Source organism: Prorops nasuta, unplaced genomic scaffold (genome assembly GCF_024137725.1).
Source record: "Prorops nasuta isolate Cenicafe-Biocafe unplaced genomic scaffold, Cenicafe_Pnas_1.2 PNAS00014, whole genome shotgun sequence".
NCBI lineage: Eukaryota > Metazoa > Arthropoda > Insecta > Hymenoptera > Bethylidae > Prorops > Prorops nasuta.
In genome coordinates, this window is record NW_027116811.1 from 453922 (window position 1) to 471900 (window position 17979).

The following is a 17979-nucleotide window of genomic DNA, read 5'->3' on the forward strand; positions in this document are numbered from 1 at the left end:
AGAGGAAATTGTATATATATATATATATAGGTGTGAAAATCGGTGAAAATTAGAGTTTGGATGCTGCCATTAAATTTGTCGATAAGACTGTAATGACGGATGAATGGTGGTGAACGAGATAAGGAAGGCGTAGGAAAAACTGATTGCAAAGAATGATGGTAAAGGACGCGCGAAACGGGGGAAGGTAAATGAGTCGGTAGTAGGGAGTTGTGGGGTGGTGGTGGCAAAGATAGGACAGGTTAGAGCAGAAAGAGTGAGCAAGGGGGGAAAAGGAGACGGCGGGGTCGGGGATGGAGAAAATTGAAAGAAGGTGGGTTGTGCTCGAGGGCAAAAGTAGGAGAGGGGGAATGGAAATAAGCTGCACGAGTAAGATGGACCGATAAAAGTAACAGACCGATAGAATTAAAGCTTGCTACCTATATAGCTGTTCGTTGAGGGCTATTAAGGTTTGAGACCGAACAAGTTGAAAGGAGCTGGTGCCAGTGAGCCAAAGAGAGAAGGGGAGGGGGATCGGTGGAGATTAAAGTATATTGAGCTCGTTGAATGTAAGAATATGAAGGTACTATTTAATAAATGTGAGAGAGAGAGAGAGAGAGAGAGAGAGAGAGAGAGAGAGAGAGGAAATTATATGCCAGTGGGAGAAGGAGGAAAATTTAACTTGAACCGAACTGTGGTTGAATAAAGAAATAAGAGGTATGCATTGCAGCTACGAAAATTATTCAACATAACAAATTGATAGAATCAAAGTTGGATGGTTTGCTTTTAGGGCAAAAGTGTGAGAGTGGAAAGAAAGATATTGGTATAGTAAATGAAAGTTAGAGGCCGGGGGAGAGGAGTATAATTAAAGTATATATTGGGGGTTCGTCGAATGAGAGGGTATGGCGGGTGGAAAATGTTAAAAGTGAGAGAGAGAGGATGAAGGTACGAGGAGGTAGGAGAGTAGGCTGTGGGGATGGGGAAAAGGGTAAAAGTACGAGAGAGCGGAATGGTTGATCGGTGGTGTGAGGGGAGGAGACGAGAGCGAGCCAAGTGCACACACGGCTGCCTAGAGACGCACACACACGTATAAAGAGTGGCGTCGCGACGCTCCGGTCGTCATTCCCGCGCAGACAGCAAAGTCGCGGTGCCCGGCGTCGACGTCGTCGCCGACGACGAAACTCGGAGGATCCTGTAGTGCTCGAGTCACGTGAAACGGCACATCGCAACAGCGGGCGAGTCGAGTCGCGAGTCTCTCTCCCCTTGTAGCAGCAGCAGCAGCAGCAGCAGAAGACACTGCAGGACGCGCGCCGTGCCGCGCCTCTCAGACACGCACAAACCTCTAATACCGTTCTTCTCCTCATCTTCCAGTTTATCCAGGCGAAAAATATCGAAAACTACCTCTCCTGCGGCAATTATCTTTCTCGATTAAGAAATATATTTGAAAGATTCCAAGGCAGCTGTATATAGCTAGGGGCCGGAGGAGCTTCAAGGACCTCGAGGTTTTACGCGCAGACGTTTCCTCGCCCGGTGTCCGCTCGCGTTCTTGGCCCACCGTCAGACGACAGACGACAGCAGGCCCCTTTCCAACTCGGACTTTACTCTTTACTCGGCAACAGGTGAGCTTTTCTCCTATACCTCTACATACTATATGTACGTGATTGCTTTATCTCCTTTCATCTCAGACATGCCATTTGAGACTCCCCAATTGAGCTTCCCTCCCACTTGCCATCTATATATATATATATCGATTCCCATATATACATGTATTTATACACCCTTTATCTTAATTTCTTATCCGTTCGAGACACGCGATTGAAAAGTGGCAAACTGCAACTGACTTTCCCTTCGAGCTAAGCATCATGAATCGCTATATGCACAATTATTCTTCGTCAACCGTATATATATATATATACGATTTAAAAGTTGAATTCAAACCGCGCGATAAAAACATTCCGTACTTTCCCCTCGTTAAGCTCCAACTGGATAGAAATTCTTAGGGATTTGCACTTTTATCACCATGCCACTACTTTCCCTTAATGAGATTTCTCCTCTTTTCCTCCGCCGGATACAAACGCTTTTACTGCGCGAATCTCTGCAAAGTGTTTCGACTTATAGACGAGCTTCCATGACGTTTATTCTGCTCCGTTTCTTCGATTCTGCGGTTTAATTCGTTACATCTAGCTGTCAATCATTCTGTAACGATAATACACATCCACTGTTCTAATCAAACTTTATATATTCACCGGTGGTATATAATAATCATTAAAACTTTTAACAATACACGAACATTTTGTCCAATTTAACAGATATTTATCAAAATGTTTAATATGCAAAACTCATGGAGCATTTTTCATGTTTATTATTAACTCTTTGGGAGTTACTTGTAACTTTTTACGTACGTCATCCTCGAGAATATTTATATAACGAGGAGCTCTTTAATTATTTTACTAAATTTTTATATACAGTTTTGCTGTAAATGCAAAGTTTGTCTTTCGAAGCGTTTAACGCGGTCATTATTATTTAAGGATATACTCGCGTGTATCTATATGTATAGACGAACGATTGTGAGGAGGCGGAGGGAGGGGGGGGGGGGGGGAGGGAGGGAGTCGTACCACAAGCCAAAGAGTTATGAAATGTGGGGTGTATATATTTAAATCGAAGATAATCCCTCGGTTTTACTCAACTTCTTACGGAGCGGGGCTGGAAACTAGTAGCAACAGGTGAGCGATTTAATAAGCTCGTGAATTAAAATCTCTCCGAGAATTAAATCTCTCACTGTACAAATTTATTTTATCCCTCTTGCATTTTCGTCCCTCTTTCATTCGGAATATTAGTTCTGATAAAATGTTAAAGCTTCAAACTGTTTGCAACATCATATAGCGTCGATTCTTCTTTCAATATTATATAATATAATAAAGCTCAACGACGCGTATAAAAATGGAATTAACGATAAAGGTGCTTTAACTTTATTAAGATTCTCCAAGGATTAAAAGAAGAAGCTTTAATAGTCTTGGAAAAAGGGACGTGTACCGTAAGTATATATATATAAGAGAGAAAGAAATTGACACAGTGTCTGATTATAAATTGTTACAAAGCTTCTTTGCAGCTTAAAAGAATAAAATATAAGCAACCTCACGACTGAGAAGCTTATACGACGTCACACTATTAAAAACTATAGGATCGCCGATCGCGCGCCTCGTCTCCTAGAGAAATCTACGATATATATATACACATAAATCTATATTATTATTTCTATTATAGAATTGCATGAATTATTATCATTTTGCCTTTTTCACATTTTTGCAAGGACTTAATGTACAAGTGAAATTCTAGCATAACGATAAATATGATAAATGATCGACATAAATTAGGTTTCTGTAAGAAATGGTACGTCGAGTTTCGGTTGTCAATTGCAAGGCATTTAATCACAATCGCAGCGAGTACCTCGCTGTTCTTTCTCGCAGGATATTGATTGGTGTAGACTTTTGCTATCCGACTAACGACCAGCCACAAATTATAAGCAACGTCATAATAATTCCTCTTTCAGCGAGATGGTAGAAAATTTAGGGTGTATCGCAGGGCCAGCGTGAGCTAGGGTAGTTTCGATAACAGGCTTTTATTTCACCATCGAACGGATGCTCCTCCTTCCGGGTGGAATATCCAAGTGACATTAATGCGATTTCCGCTTTCTCCAACCAGTTAAATCAATCTTATTATTTGCCCCATAACAATAACTAATCTTTATACTCTACAGTGCTTTCCTATACTTAGAGTTTCCCTATTCAACGTAATTTATACGATCAGAGGCGCGATTGTTTATTAGTATTAAGTGAAATATAAATATTTGTTTAAAACGTTAACAGAGATATAATGGCACTTTAAAGGGTATGGATTATTTAGTGGAGAATTGTGTTACGCGCCATCGGAGCTTTTGTAGAAGGCGGATTATAAAGGGAAGGGGAGTGGGGTGGGGTGGGGTGGGGTGGGAGGGGGGGGTGGTGAGTGCCACAAACTGGTGTCAAGGCAAATTTCAAGTGGCGGATGTGCATGTACTGCCTAGCCCGAAGCATTGAGCGCGAGGGCGTTAATCTCATTTCCAGATGCGAAGGGCCATTCGCCTTTCGTCTAATAGAGCTGAACGAAAGAAATATCAGCTCTGTAGCGTTTTCTCCTAGAGCTAAAAAGGAATGTCAGAGAGAGAGAGAGAGCTAGCAGTGCCAGCACAGGACATGTATGTATATATCTTTATACATTTACTTTCGTGCCCACCGTTCATTTCGTTCCTCTATTGTCTCTCCCCCCTCCCCCCACCCTCCCTATTTACGTCCTTCAATTTCCTAATTATTTCTTACCCCTTGTTATTCTTTTTCCTCTTCCGCTCACCATCCTCGTTAGGCAATAAATTAATCGATATACCAAACGGCCCCACCAAATCCATGAATATAGCCTTTTTCCAGCTTATTTCGCGTACCTCCAACAAGTTTCTCCAAGAAACTCCATTATAAAATCCAATCACGACTGCCATAATCGTCATTTCTCGTTCTATCCTATCGGTTGATTGTACACCGTCTACAGCCATCTTACATAATAATAGTGTGCGCGTCTGCTCGAAATCTTCTTTATCGAACAAGCTGCTGCAATGTTATTCTTCTTACATCTATAGGGATTAAGATTAAACTTATCGTCTAATAAAAGCTACGCGGCTCTATTACCTAGCTCTCATTTAAACCTCTAAAATTTTACTCGAATCTCCACGTCTTATAATAATAATTGCTAGTGCTTTGGCATACTTTTCTCGCGGACATAGAAAAACCTCGGCTCAGTTTATTTATATGCGTATATATTTACGTTACTGTATATATCTTGCGGTATAGGAGCTAGTAGGTAGAATTTAAATCAGAGCATATATAAGTTGTTGTGCTGTATGCGATATATTTGCTCTGGGAACATAACAGCATTCTCTTCAGATACGATATTTTCGCGCGTGTTAAAAATCGTATTGGCGGAGCGGTTTAGCAGCATGTGTTATTTATGCATGTATGTGTATATAGAGCTTAGGATGTGGAAAAAGTTGGGATTTCCTGTGGAGAAGCAGAAAACGGTCAGCGCTATATAAGGATTTTGTATTTTTTCGGGCTGGGGCTTATACGTCGCTGTGCTAAATAAATAAATAAATAAGTAAAGCGTGGAGATTGCGAAATTGTTGCAGGATATATAGCAGAGTCGCGCGCGGAGAAGAAAAAGTAACCGCTAGATTTGATAATAATATTCGGCCATTCGAATGGTAGATCGGAAGGACCCCATCCGTCCATATATAGAGCCTCTATAATATATAGAACAGTGATAAAAAGGATCAGGCTGAAGAAATGTTTCGTTTGCGTTCAATTCATTGCGGGTGAAACGTAATATAGAGAGTATAAATATATATATATATATATATACTAGCTATACTTGCGCCTCGCGCGATCGACCTTTTTTCCATCGAATATCAAGACTCTGGATGAAGATATATCCACTTTACGTTTCAATGATTTTCTTCTTTCAGAGATTGATCCTGCAAGATTGCATTAATGCGGATTCTCAACGAAAATTTTATTCGTTACTTATATGCATATAGATATTTATTTAATGATTTTTGTTTTTACAGAGATTTATTTTTTCTTGGCGAAAAACCCGCGGATAATCTTAATGGAGCGCGTGGGCTGGCAATTTCTATGCTGGGCAAAGGATCAAAAATTGACTTTTCGATGAACGTGATTTATCGAGATCTTGGCAATCTGTGTATAAGCTGGTTCGAGCAGTGTCCCTTAAGAGGATGCTCCAACTGTGAAATTATACACATATTATGTATATATACAGGGGACAGGGCTACTTTCATCTCTTGTCTGTGTGTGTGTGTGTGTGTGCAAATCCTTCAATCGTATCCCACGAGAGTTAACATTTTCCACGCGAGCCTGCCAAATTCTTCAATGGACTGGCAAAATACCATCGTATCATAGCAATTATACTATATATATATATATGCGGAGCTTTGTTATATTTATATATTAATATAAAAATCCATCAGATTCTTCATTCTGTCCACTTTACACGTCAGTGTTAATACTCTCGGTAGTTGTCTCTTGAAATTTCGATGTTCGAGAATCCCTCGTTCCTCGTATCTCGCAAGGCTTACCAATAAAATTGAATGACTGAATCGATGAATGAAATTCAAATCTTCGGTGGAATGAGTCACATTTGATTCAATCAAATTTATGAGGTATACGTGATAATTATTTGCTCGTGTTTCTCTGAGTCGACGTTAACAAGAAATTCTCTCTCTCTCTCTCTCTCTCTATACACACACACACATATAATCACACAATTGTAACTGTTTCGTAATCGAGAAAAATAAATGGTAGATAATTAGTCGATTCTTGGTAAAAGCATGACATCTCTCTAAAACTTTAATATAGAATAACGGATATTTAAGAAAACAAAATCTATTCTAACGTATAGAATCAGGCTTGTTTAATAATATTTTTTCATTTTTCTTCCCTTCTGTCGTTTAAAAGGTTCAAGCTATTTGCGATGATTGAAAGGAAATCGTTGTAAAACAACTAATTTAAAGTCACTATTTCGAATAAAAAATTGTCGTAAGAAATAATTTCACAACATTCCCTTTCTGCACTTTAGAAATGATTATTCCTTATGGTTTAATAATAAACTTTAGTATTTCTTTTATTGACAGTAGTAAGAGAAAAATCTTATTGAAATTTGATTGTAATCTTGTGCAAGAATGTGCAATTCCTTGCTGTAATTGGCGCATCTACGTGACACGGGGTAAAGAAGCACGTGATATGGAGGACGAAATGCGAGCAATGTGAAGCTATACTTAGCTACTGTACAATTCTGCATGGTCATCAGGTTTCTTTAAGTTCTAAGGTATCCTCTCTCTCTCTCTCTCTCTCTCTCTCTCTCTCTCGTCTGTGCGTGTGCCAAATTTTTCTTTTACCAAACTTTTGCGAATCCGCGCGCGCGTGGAAAGTGCCACTTGTCATTTTATTTTAAATATATACATATATTCGCGATCGAAAGAAGCGTTAGCTTTTCGTTTATGTAACACGTATATCACCGACTCTTGTAAAACAGGCTGTGCCAATATCTTTTCTTCAGTTGATATCCATAGATAATTGCCTGGCTCTTTTCAAAGATTTTTCCCATCGCGCGACAATATATGATTTAGCAAAACTTTTCGATCCTGACGAAAGCGGAATTTTAAATCTAGTTTCGAATCTATTAATTTTTTTACTAAACTGACTTGTGCGTAAAGCAGCGTACGGTGTCTACCTAAATATTATTTCTCAAATTTTATCGTGATTGATGGCTAAATTGAGTTCTAAAAGGCATTCCATATCGTGACAAAATGTAATTTAGCAAACCTTTCGCGATCCTCGCGAAAGTGGAATTTTAAATTTCATTTCAAAGACATTCAATCACAATGCATTAATTTTTCCTCTACTCGTGCAAGAGAGTCTATCTATAGTATAATCGAAATAAACAGGGTCTTCTCTCCGTTCTCGTTGCAGCTATAGATAAGATTTAAAGAAAGAATGCTCCAAAATGGTCCACTCGATGAATAGAGAGTATACCCAATACGCGCGTATAATATATTCGTATAAGTGTATATCTATACCCTAAAGCGAAACGCGTATCTATATACGGCTGTTGGGAGAGAGACGAGGATAAAGAGTAGCAAAAAGTAGCAAAAGAAAAAATGGAGCGTGAAACGTCCCGACTCCCCTGCAATGGTTATCTCGCTCTTTCGCACTCTCTATCCCACGCAGCGCGCAGTATAGCTCTCGTGCAGCACCAGCAGCACCCTAACACCCGGTCCATTAAGGTTAAAAACTGATCTCAGTTAGGTTTATAAGGTTGATTAAATTTGTGAATTTAGCAGCGACCCTAGAATATTCCAGTGGAATGTTCAAAAAGCTCACCGAATACGAGAGCATTAGCATGTTAAAGCTCGGTTTGATCCGTGAAACTCGATACATATATAGGTATAGCGGAGGTACGGGAGGAATGAGCTGCCGCGCGCCCACCACTGCTTTCTCATTTTCTCCAATTACGAATCTTCCTTCGACCTCTCGTTACGCGCCCTTTGGTTGTAATTTTTTCTCCCCCACTCTCACCCCCATCATCATCCAACCCTCTCCACAACTTACCTATACATGTAGCTCCCACATTCAATTCGCTTCATTTACGAGAACCTCTGGTGTCGTATAATGCCGGAGAAATGAAGAAAAGCTCGTTTTACACGCGGTATATACTGCACCGCGGCGTAACCGGGGAAATTATATCGCTACAGCCAACACACGCGTGCGTTTATAATGAAAAAAAATCTTAAGAATGCTTTAGCAATAAATATATATTCGAAAGATTTTCGCTTTGGTTTCTTTGCCCTCTCAGCTTCCACACACACACACACACACACGTAGCTTCTTAATATAATCGTACGTGTGACTCGAGCTTTTTGTCCCCCTAAGCTTTATCGATTTGCCGAAAGAAGAGGCAAGAAACTGTCGCGGGAAAAACTTATCCAACTTGACAAAGCTGATTACAAGGTGGTGCCAGTTGAGGCCGCATCTCTCAGGCCATCTGTCCACTGGACAGGAGTTCCTCTTGTCCAGCCTATGCGACCACGAAAGAAGGAAAGATTTCATTTAAGGGGAGGGAAGGGGGGGGGGGTTGAAAGCTGGTAATTCGCGCGAGATAACGCGGAAATGACCTGCACGTGTGTCGAAAAGGTCTCAAGGAAGCTAATAGGCTTTGTGTTAGGAGTTACACCTTCTAGAGGACACGCGCACTTTACACGTTTCTATAAATAATAAGACTGCGTGAACAATGACCAAATGCGCTAATTTTATAGACTTGGTTCGGTGCAAATCGTTCCACTTAAATGTATACACAGGGCCCATATATATAATATCAACCGATCATACCTAATCGATAAATTCAATTGGAGGAGTTGAATGGTTTTTAGGCGAACACAAGTCGTGTGTATACGCACAACACTTTCCTATCTATATCTAGAAAAAACTATAAAAAGTTATTATGTATTAAAAATTGTTTGATCTCAGAGTTTCTATTGATAGAACCATCCGTTGACCTGTTCGTATTATTGAAGAATCGTTTATTGGGCCGTGCATAGAACAACGAGAAATTTCCAAGCAAAATATGTTTATTTTGAAAAACTTTAAATGATGATCCAAATAAAGAAATTGCATGAGACTTTTGTTTCTAATAAAATTTCCTCTATATATGAATAGATGTGTTTGGCTTGAGCTAAGCACAGACACGTATGGTATTTAAAGGTTGCCATGCAAGGACGTCTGCAAATGAGGCGTACACGCGGACGTCATGGCGAATAAACTCAATTTTGCAAAGCATAAATTCAAAGCGATGCTATTGGCCACGCTGGTTTTGCTGGGATAAACCCTTGTTCCCCTGGAATGTCAAGAATGTACCAGGAAAAATGAAACCATCTTTTCAACTCGGATTACTTTATATCTATACCTATATATATATATATAGATCCGCGAGCACTCTTCCCCCATGTTCCTTTTTCCTTCGACCAATTATCTCAAGAAATTCCAGCACACTCCAGTGATTTGCGATGCTTGAAAATCTTGTCGATTATTAAAACCTCTGAGATTATTTATTTTGAGAAGTAGTTGTAATTTCTCTTGGAAAATTTGTAGTCCGACGAGTGGTGATCTGGCTTTAAGTGTAGCGACGAAATGGAGCTGTCGTAAGCAGATTGCGAAAGCCAATATTGCTTCCAAGTGAAGAGAAAAAAGTTTCAGAATAGTGAAGGAGTGAAAGAGAGAGAGAGAGAGAGAGAGAGAGAGAGGGTAGATAAGTGGATCAAGCGAGTTTAACGAGTGTGTCTAACAATGAGAAACGAGCTAATTGGAAGAGTATATAGTTTGTTGGTACCGTTACGTTTGGACTCGTGGAAAATACACACAGGGGGAAAAGGTAAAAAAGAAGAATACACCTGTTGCAAACAGTCCCATTCCACTTGGTAGTTGGCACCCTTGAACCACGATAGAATAGACTTGGCATATCGTGCTTGTCCACCTTCCGATGCAATTTTTCGAATCACATGCACAAAATGACGACCAAGAGTCGACACGAGCCTCGCGTGTCCTACATGAAAATTATCCACGTCAGTCCACTCCTCCAACGTTTTACCAGCACCTACGTCACCTCTCCTTCATTTCTGAAATTCGCTCCAATTTTTTCGTCAAACTTTCATTATTACATATATATAATTCGTTCATATATCTGAATTATTGTCCAGTTAAAATAAATGATTTAATAATGAGAGTATATACACTGCATAGAGTTCATCCCTGATTGGAGAATCAAGTGTCGAATTAAGATTGACTTGGCGCGTGGGTGAATAGTATATAAAGAGGGGCGGGAGGGGGGGGGGGGGGTTAAATGAAAATGAGACATTGATCGATAGGTCGAAGAGAGTGCTTATGAGGAGAAACCTAAGGAGAAGGATGGGAAGAGTCAAGTTTTATTGGGCAGTAGCAGAACATTGCCTAGGCGTTTTGACATAAAAGCCAAGTTTTTATCGAAAGCCTGTATTATATTAAACGATAAAACCTTCCAGTGGGCTACGATCGCAATTACGACCGTTACCATAAACGAGTGCACTCCATTTCGTCCCAGAGAGTTTCTGTCGCCAAAACGTTTATTACCTTCTTGATATTCTTTTTTCTAATGTAATCGCCATTTTAATTTTCTCGGACTCTAATCTCCCAGCCTCCCTACATAGTAGCACACCGCCCCCCCCCTCCCCCTCCCCCGTTATCCTCCCAGGCACAGATTGCCACGTGAAATTCGTTTTTCCAGCCAAGTGGTTATTGGACAAACATCCTAGTTTTAGCGTTTCTACCGGCTGTGAGAGATTCCTTGCCCTCCTCTACCATTTATTATTATTTTCATTTGTATTATTATACTCACACACATGCATGAGAAAAGAATGTCGCGCGAGAATATCGGTGGTTGGATCGAAAATTGCCAGTGATAATAATTTCGTACGAAATGCTCTGCGTCGAATGTACGTACGTGCGTGTGGGTGCATTTGCTTCTCGCGCTGTTATTAATAAAATTGTACGCGCGCGTCAGACGCATTAGCTCCGCTCGGGCTTTTATTGTTGAAAGCTTGAACGCGGCGCGGCGGTGGCCGCCACGCGCCGTCGCTATACAGGAATTCATCGAATTTACGCAAGTGACTAAAACAATTTGTCCAAAGACAAAAATGCTCGCCGTATTTTCTATCAGTATACACGCACTGCGCACAGGGGGTTTTGCTCTTCTAATGCAGGCTGCACCATATGGGAGCTGACTTTGCGTAATTTCACTACAGCACGCGTGTATTCGGTCCTTTATATTTCAGATTAGTTTTCATTTTACGTGACTGCTATTCTATCAAAAATTCCGTTTTTCTTCTCTTCCTACTCTTAAATGCAAATATTTTACAAATACATTTATTTAACGAGTTAAATTGTCAGATTAGCAGTACTGGTGTAGTACGAGAGTGTGGGTGGGAATAATACTCGAGATATAAAAACACAACTCAGCATTATTTATAGGTCACTATATATACAGTGTACTCTGGCCATTTAAATTCAAAAATAAATATATTCGTTGAAGATTTTAGACTTTAACTGCTCTCTCTCTCCCCTCTCACTAAAAATTCTATACAGGATCCCCATATTAATGTCCCGTTCTATAAATAGCTTTCTTCTGCTTGATGGTAGAAAGAAAGGTGTGAAATAATTTATTGTTTGATTCGAAGGGGCGCATCTTGGACTCGCTGCATATTTTTATATATATTATTGTAACTGATTTGACAAGAGCTTTTAAAAATGCTATATGCTGATTTATCTTTTCATCCAGTCGTTTCATCACGTTTCCTTCCGCAATCGCTGATAAGAAAGTTAGCCGAAGAAAGATAACTGCATGAATGGCATCGAAAAGTCATTCAAGTTATAAATATAGGTTTTTTGCGCAAGTGCATAAAGTTCGGTACATCGCGTTCCTATATAAATATAAAAGAGACTTACTCGAGACGATTATTGTTGTTAAAAAAAGATAAATTTGGCGAAAATGCGAAAAATGCTGAGTTGAAAAGACGTAGAATCCTCGCATGTCCTCTTCGGAAAAAAACTCTGTACGAGAGATATGTGGGAGCTCTTTCTACATCTATATAGACTCGCGGATGGTAAATATTTTTTATATTTTTATTTTCTTGTCAATTTCAAGCGGTAACGAGAATTATTTATCATGACGCTGCACGACAGAATCTAAATAACTCGTTGGCTGCAGTGCTATACACATCTATATATATATATTCGGAAAAGTCATACAGACGAACATTTTACGTCAAATTCATTTTGTCCGAGAAATAATTCGCTTTTCAGACTGTATGCAGGTACCAAGGTCATAGAGAATACTTGCAGGTTATTTCTTAAATTCCCTTTAAACAAAACGCAGTAATTTCGCTTGGTTGCCGGAAGAATCGATAAATTTGCGGATTTGCTTGGCTTTGCTGGATTCTTGAAATTTTTTGCCACGTGACCAGACACAACCTCGTTGGATCAAAGCCCGATAAATTTTATTATCAAATATTGAAGGATTTTACTCGCTTGAATTTTGCTTTTGAAACGTGAATATATCGGGGCGACGCGGCGCGACGCGACGCGACGTGGCACCGTTTGAAACGAGCGTTCTGTGGATTTATCTCAAAGGAAATATGTGTCAAACGTACACTGCACGTTTAACGAGTTTCATTGAAAAACTTTATCAATAATAATTTTTAATACGCGCGCGACAATAACGAGTGAGAGAGGGAGAAAGAGAGAGAGAGTATGATTAATCTCGTATCGCGCAGAATAATTGTCATTTTGAGTAACGGCCGGCCGTTGTACGTGTGTGTGTGAGAGTTAAATATTTATTATAATTTACTCTCTCTCTCTCTCTCTCTCTCTCTCTCTCTCTCTGTCGAGAACGGTATATAACAAAGATCGGTAATTAGTACAATTGCCTTGTTCATCGTACTCGCATGGATGTCCGAATTACTCCGAATTAATTGATTTGGATAAAGTCGCTGCAGGTGCACGGTTATATCGGAAATGCCGATGATGAAAGTCTCAGTCCTGCGCGGCTCATCCATGTAAAACAAGCTTGCATGCAGGATTGTTATTTGTAAAACTTTCTCGCAAAGGTTTAGCTCTCTTATGAAAAATCTATATATATCTATATTAATATACATGTAGTTTAATTTTTTAAGTGTATCCATGAAAGGGGAGACGTGGCGCTATATGCTGCTTTTAGCCTGCATTCTTTAATAATTCGCTGCAACAGTCAATATTGACGTAAAGGGAAATAATAAAAATCTAATAATTTTTCCTTTACCCGGAGCTGTAATATCGCGTATTTATATTCTATGCCGATCAACGCTTTTGTTTTTAAAAGAAACTTGAGAGAAGCAATTGTGTGTGTATATGTGCTTCGTTTCCAGATATATCCGTATTTGGTCGTTGATTGGCTAATTGGCTCTGATGAGGATTTTCGAGAGGGCGCGCTATATATATATACATATATATACAAAGGAGCTCGAGAGCTCTCTGATAAGCAAGACTTTCTTTCCTTCTTCTTGTTTTTCCGGTGCCTTGTTTGAAAGAGCTTTTGAAAGAGAGAGAGAGAGAGAGAGAGAGAGAGAGAGGAGAGCTCTGTAATTTAAGTCAAAGTTGACTCCCTCTCCCTCCGTGTAAGTGTCGCGCGAGACCATTGGCCAGGATAAAGGTATAACAGCGAGGCGCGCCAAGCAATTAAAGGCAAACTTGGCGTTGGCACATTTTTTTCTTATTATTCGATAGAGAATTCTCTCTTTAGGGTGGGTGCCTGGTCTGCACCGTCCCGGTCGGTCCCCACCTGTAATTCGAGTGGCAAAGAATTGCGTCTGATTCGACAAAGTCTTTGCGTGTGTGCACTGCTACTTTAATAACAACAACAAATAAAAAAGGAAAGAAAATGGAATCGCCGATTACAGACAGAATGTAGCTAATATATGGCTATGTCGCGAATTCTCGGAGTTGTTTCCTTATATATCGGTCGCAATTAAATATGCAATCTCTCTCTCTCTCTCTCTCTCTCTCTCTCTCTCTCTCTGCCACTCTCATATTCCAATGTGGTCCAACTCTTGTTGGTCTGCGTACGTTATATATATATATATATATATAATGAGGAGAACGATATCTCAGAAAAGTCCTTAGCAGTAATTTATCGAGCAACGTCCACGCGAAATCTCTATATTACATACAGACGAGTTGGCAGTGATTAATTGGTGGACGCGAAATTCACGAATAAATATGCGAGGGAAGACGGAATATGCGTAATTGGAAAATTGACAAAGCGATTTCGTCTTTCATTTGTACCGGTGAAAATTTAATTTTCCCATGATCAGTTTCCTAAAATGATTTGTGTAAACCAATTAAAATAGACGTTTTTCGTAGCTGAGAGGAGAACAAATATCAATTAACGTTGAATGCCAATTAACTCTATACGACTCGTCAAGGGTTTAGGGGCTGATTTTCCGTCATCCATTATACTTGATGAATGTGCATGCGCAACCGCACAAATCTTATTCCTTTATCTACTGCAGCTTTTACAAAATCATTAGAAATTGAGATAGTCCCGCGCACCAATACTACGATACGCTTGTTTTCTATTCTCCAATTGTGCACTCTCGGAAGGAAGCTCGCTCGTTTCTTAGGGCAGTTGAGTTTAGTTTGTACTTGGGGGATTCGTGATCCTATAGCGTGCATATAATTACAATTGTATTGGAGCACGATAAGAAACGTAGAATGTAGGTGGGATATGCTGTTATTATTATTATTGGAGAAAGTCAAATGTGTGTGCGCGCGTGTATACATGCATATATACGTAAGAGTAAAATTGAAGCAATAAAGTGATAAGAGAAACGTTGGAAATTAGGAAGGCAGGTATTAGGTAGAATTGGATAAAAATGTGGCGTATACAAGATAATAAGAAATTATGGTGAGGAAGAAGAAGGAAGCATAAGGTGCGTCGCGCGTCGGTAAGATAGTATACAAATGGATAGAAGCTATGGCCGGAAATTTGTTGGGGTGGATGCATGGTATACTGGCTGGAGAATGAGAGCATTGAGAAACTTACGTGACTAATGAGATTAACGGAATTACTTTAGCTCTCCCGTTCTCGATCGTCTAATAGGCCATTAGCCAAGAGTTTTTAAATGTATATATATATATATAGGTTAAGCGCGTCGAAAGGGCTAAAAGCTTTTTCTCTCTGGCACTTGTGGCAGTAAAGCTCTAATTAGATGTGTTGGTATTTTCTCTCTGTGTTAGTTTTCTTGGTACGAGCGGGTCTCTCTCGATCTCTCTCCCTCTCTCTCTCCCCCTCTCTCTCTACAACTCTTAACTGGCACGATGGCTAGGAGAATCTTGGCCTTTTGTATCCTGGCTCTTCTTGGCGGATCCACCATAGGAATCCAGGAGGATTCGCCCTCCGCTCACGGACGACACGTAAATTCTCTCCTGGGAGGCTCATCGTCATCGGTGTTCGACGAGCCAGCAGAGAAAAGGGCGTACACCTACGTGTCCGAGTACAAGAGGCTGCCTCTCTATAATTTTGGAATTGGAAAACGATGGATCGATAGCGACGACAAGGTCACACTCTTTATTCCTCTCTTATTGCACGTGTGCATGCATTATTTTCGCATATAAAATTCAAGATTATTCGAATGTTTATTAATTTGCAAAATATAGAAAGCTAGGAGGTACATGCTGGGCATCGGGAAACGCACCAGACTCTACGAATTTGGATTGGGCAAACGCAACCAGGAGAAGCAGGACTACTATCCCTCGAGATTTCTCGACTGGGACGATCTGGCGAGGGACAGCGGAGGATTCCAAGAGATTTACCAGGACAAACGGGCCAACGGGTATAATTTCGGATTGGGTAAGCGAGGAGTGGCATGGAGCCGCCTCCCGAGCCAGTCGCTGAACCTCGAGAAAAGACCGAAGGACGACATCGAGCACATGTATCGGTTTGGCCTTGGAAAAAGGATGACGGTGCAGGCGATGGAGGATGAGCAGGATCAGGAGCAGGAGCAGGAGGACGATACAGCGGCGCAATAAAATCCTCTTCTTGTGCTCTCGCTCAATCTTATCGACAGCTCTGCTACCGAGCCTGGCTACACAAAGCCTGGCTGCGCGGGAACGGTCTTCCCTTTCATCGATCCACTAAATCAACGATATCTAACTTTTATAATCTATGTATACCTATATATACATATATATTATCTCCTCTCGCGCGCCAATTTCATTCTTTTACCAAATAAATATTCATCGCAAGGATAGTAGCTTGATCGATCGCCGCATCGCCACCATCATCTCCATTGCACAAAATAATATATATATATATGTTATATTGATTTAATATATTGCGATCCCTCCTCCTCCATGTAGACGCGTCTCAATTTTATATCAACTTTCGTTCTCCCCCCCTCCCCCCTCCCCTCTTATATACTTTACTTTACTTCCAATACTTACTACACTATATATTATTATTCAATTGTATTATTATACTCTACATTGCTTACACGCGCATACATCACTTTGGGACCGTTCGGGCTGCGCTATATAAATGTTACAAACGATAAATGTCATTTAAATAAAAATTTGCCAATAGCGAGCAACGTAAAATATTATAGTACATATATTATATTATAATAGGAATTTTCCCTCGTACTCTATATAATTTCATTTTATTTTCATCTAATCTTATTTCTTCGTATTCGGTTGGATGGCTTCGATGTTTCCCGCGTAGAAGCGATAGTCTCCATCACTTTCCTATATATCCTTTGCTTTAATTTCTTCTCGTGTGTTTCTCATACATACACGGTCTCTCTTCTATCAATATTTTTCTTTCTTTAAATATGATGTGTGCAACTTTTGCATAGTACCATGTACGCATATACGTAGGCCTATAGTTATGTGGCGATATAGATGTACGAAAGTGATGGGGATATGCGAGTGTGGAAACATTTTTTCCTCTTATTGGCTCTTCATCCCGATTCGACGTTTCTCTCAATTGGATACACGTACGAGTATTTAGAAATTTACTGATATCGCGTTCGTAGGAGTAACTATAGAGAATTCGAGAGGGAGAGGGAGAGAGAGAGAGAGAGAGAAAGGGTGAAAAATTTTAAATCCGAAAATGTACCAAAGACATTCGAGATATATACTGTGCCAGTGACACAAATGAATTAGAATGTAAATTGCATTAAATTGATTTGGTCCTATAGTACACATTATGCTATTGTATTATCTCTCAATTACGATACTGCTACGTGTACCTATCAAAGTTTATTATATATGTATATATATAAAAGAAATATCAATTGATATTTTTTAATTCTTAAGAGGGGAATGTGTGAATCGTTATAGCTTTCTACATTTATCGTAGCGTTAATTTCTGTACAAACCTCTTGGGTTTATTGTATAAATGTACCTGTGTATACAGCTGTAACAATAAATCTTTTAATCTTCTTTTCGTCACCGGGAAATGTGTAATCCATTATTCTCACTGACCGATAAAACAAATTGTCCCTGACGATAGGAGATGTTTTAGCTTTGAGAATAAAGGACGACGAGGTAGCATTAAAGTCGCTCGTTGCTATTGTACGTATTACTATTTTCAGGATGAGCAATGAGAGATGGGAACAAGAAAAATAAATTACGCAGGGTATATATATATATATATAAAGAGTATGAGAGAGGCGTTGGCTGCGTATCAGTGCTCGAGTTCTGAAAGGGAGGTAATCGTGATGAATATCGCCGCGGTGCTCGCTAACAGGCTGCCATGAATCAAATACGCCCCTTTTTGCTT

General features: G+C 39.9%; 1 protein-coding gene across 1 annotated transcript; it reads left to right on the forward strand.

Annotated features, from left to right (window-relative positions):
* The first annotated feature begins 1097 nt into the window (after window positions 1-1097).
* AstA (allatostatin A) lies at window positions 1098-17646 on the forward strand. Its single transcript, XM_066734970.1, has 3 exons — window positions 1098-1595; window positions 15435-15755; window positions 15855-17646. Exons 2-3 carry the CDS (start codon window positions 15516-15518, stop codon window positions 16224-16226), a joined length of 612 nt encoding a protein of 203 aa, XP_066591067.1. The 5' UTR covers window positions 1098-1595; window positions 15435-15515; the 3' UTR covers window positions 16227-17646.
* The last annotated feature ends 333 nt before the right edge of the window (window positions 17647-17979 follow it).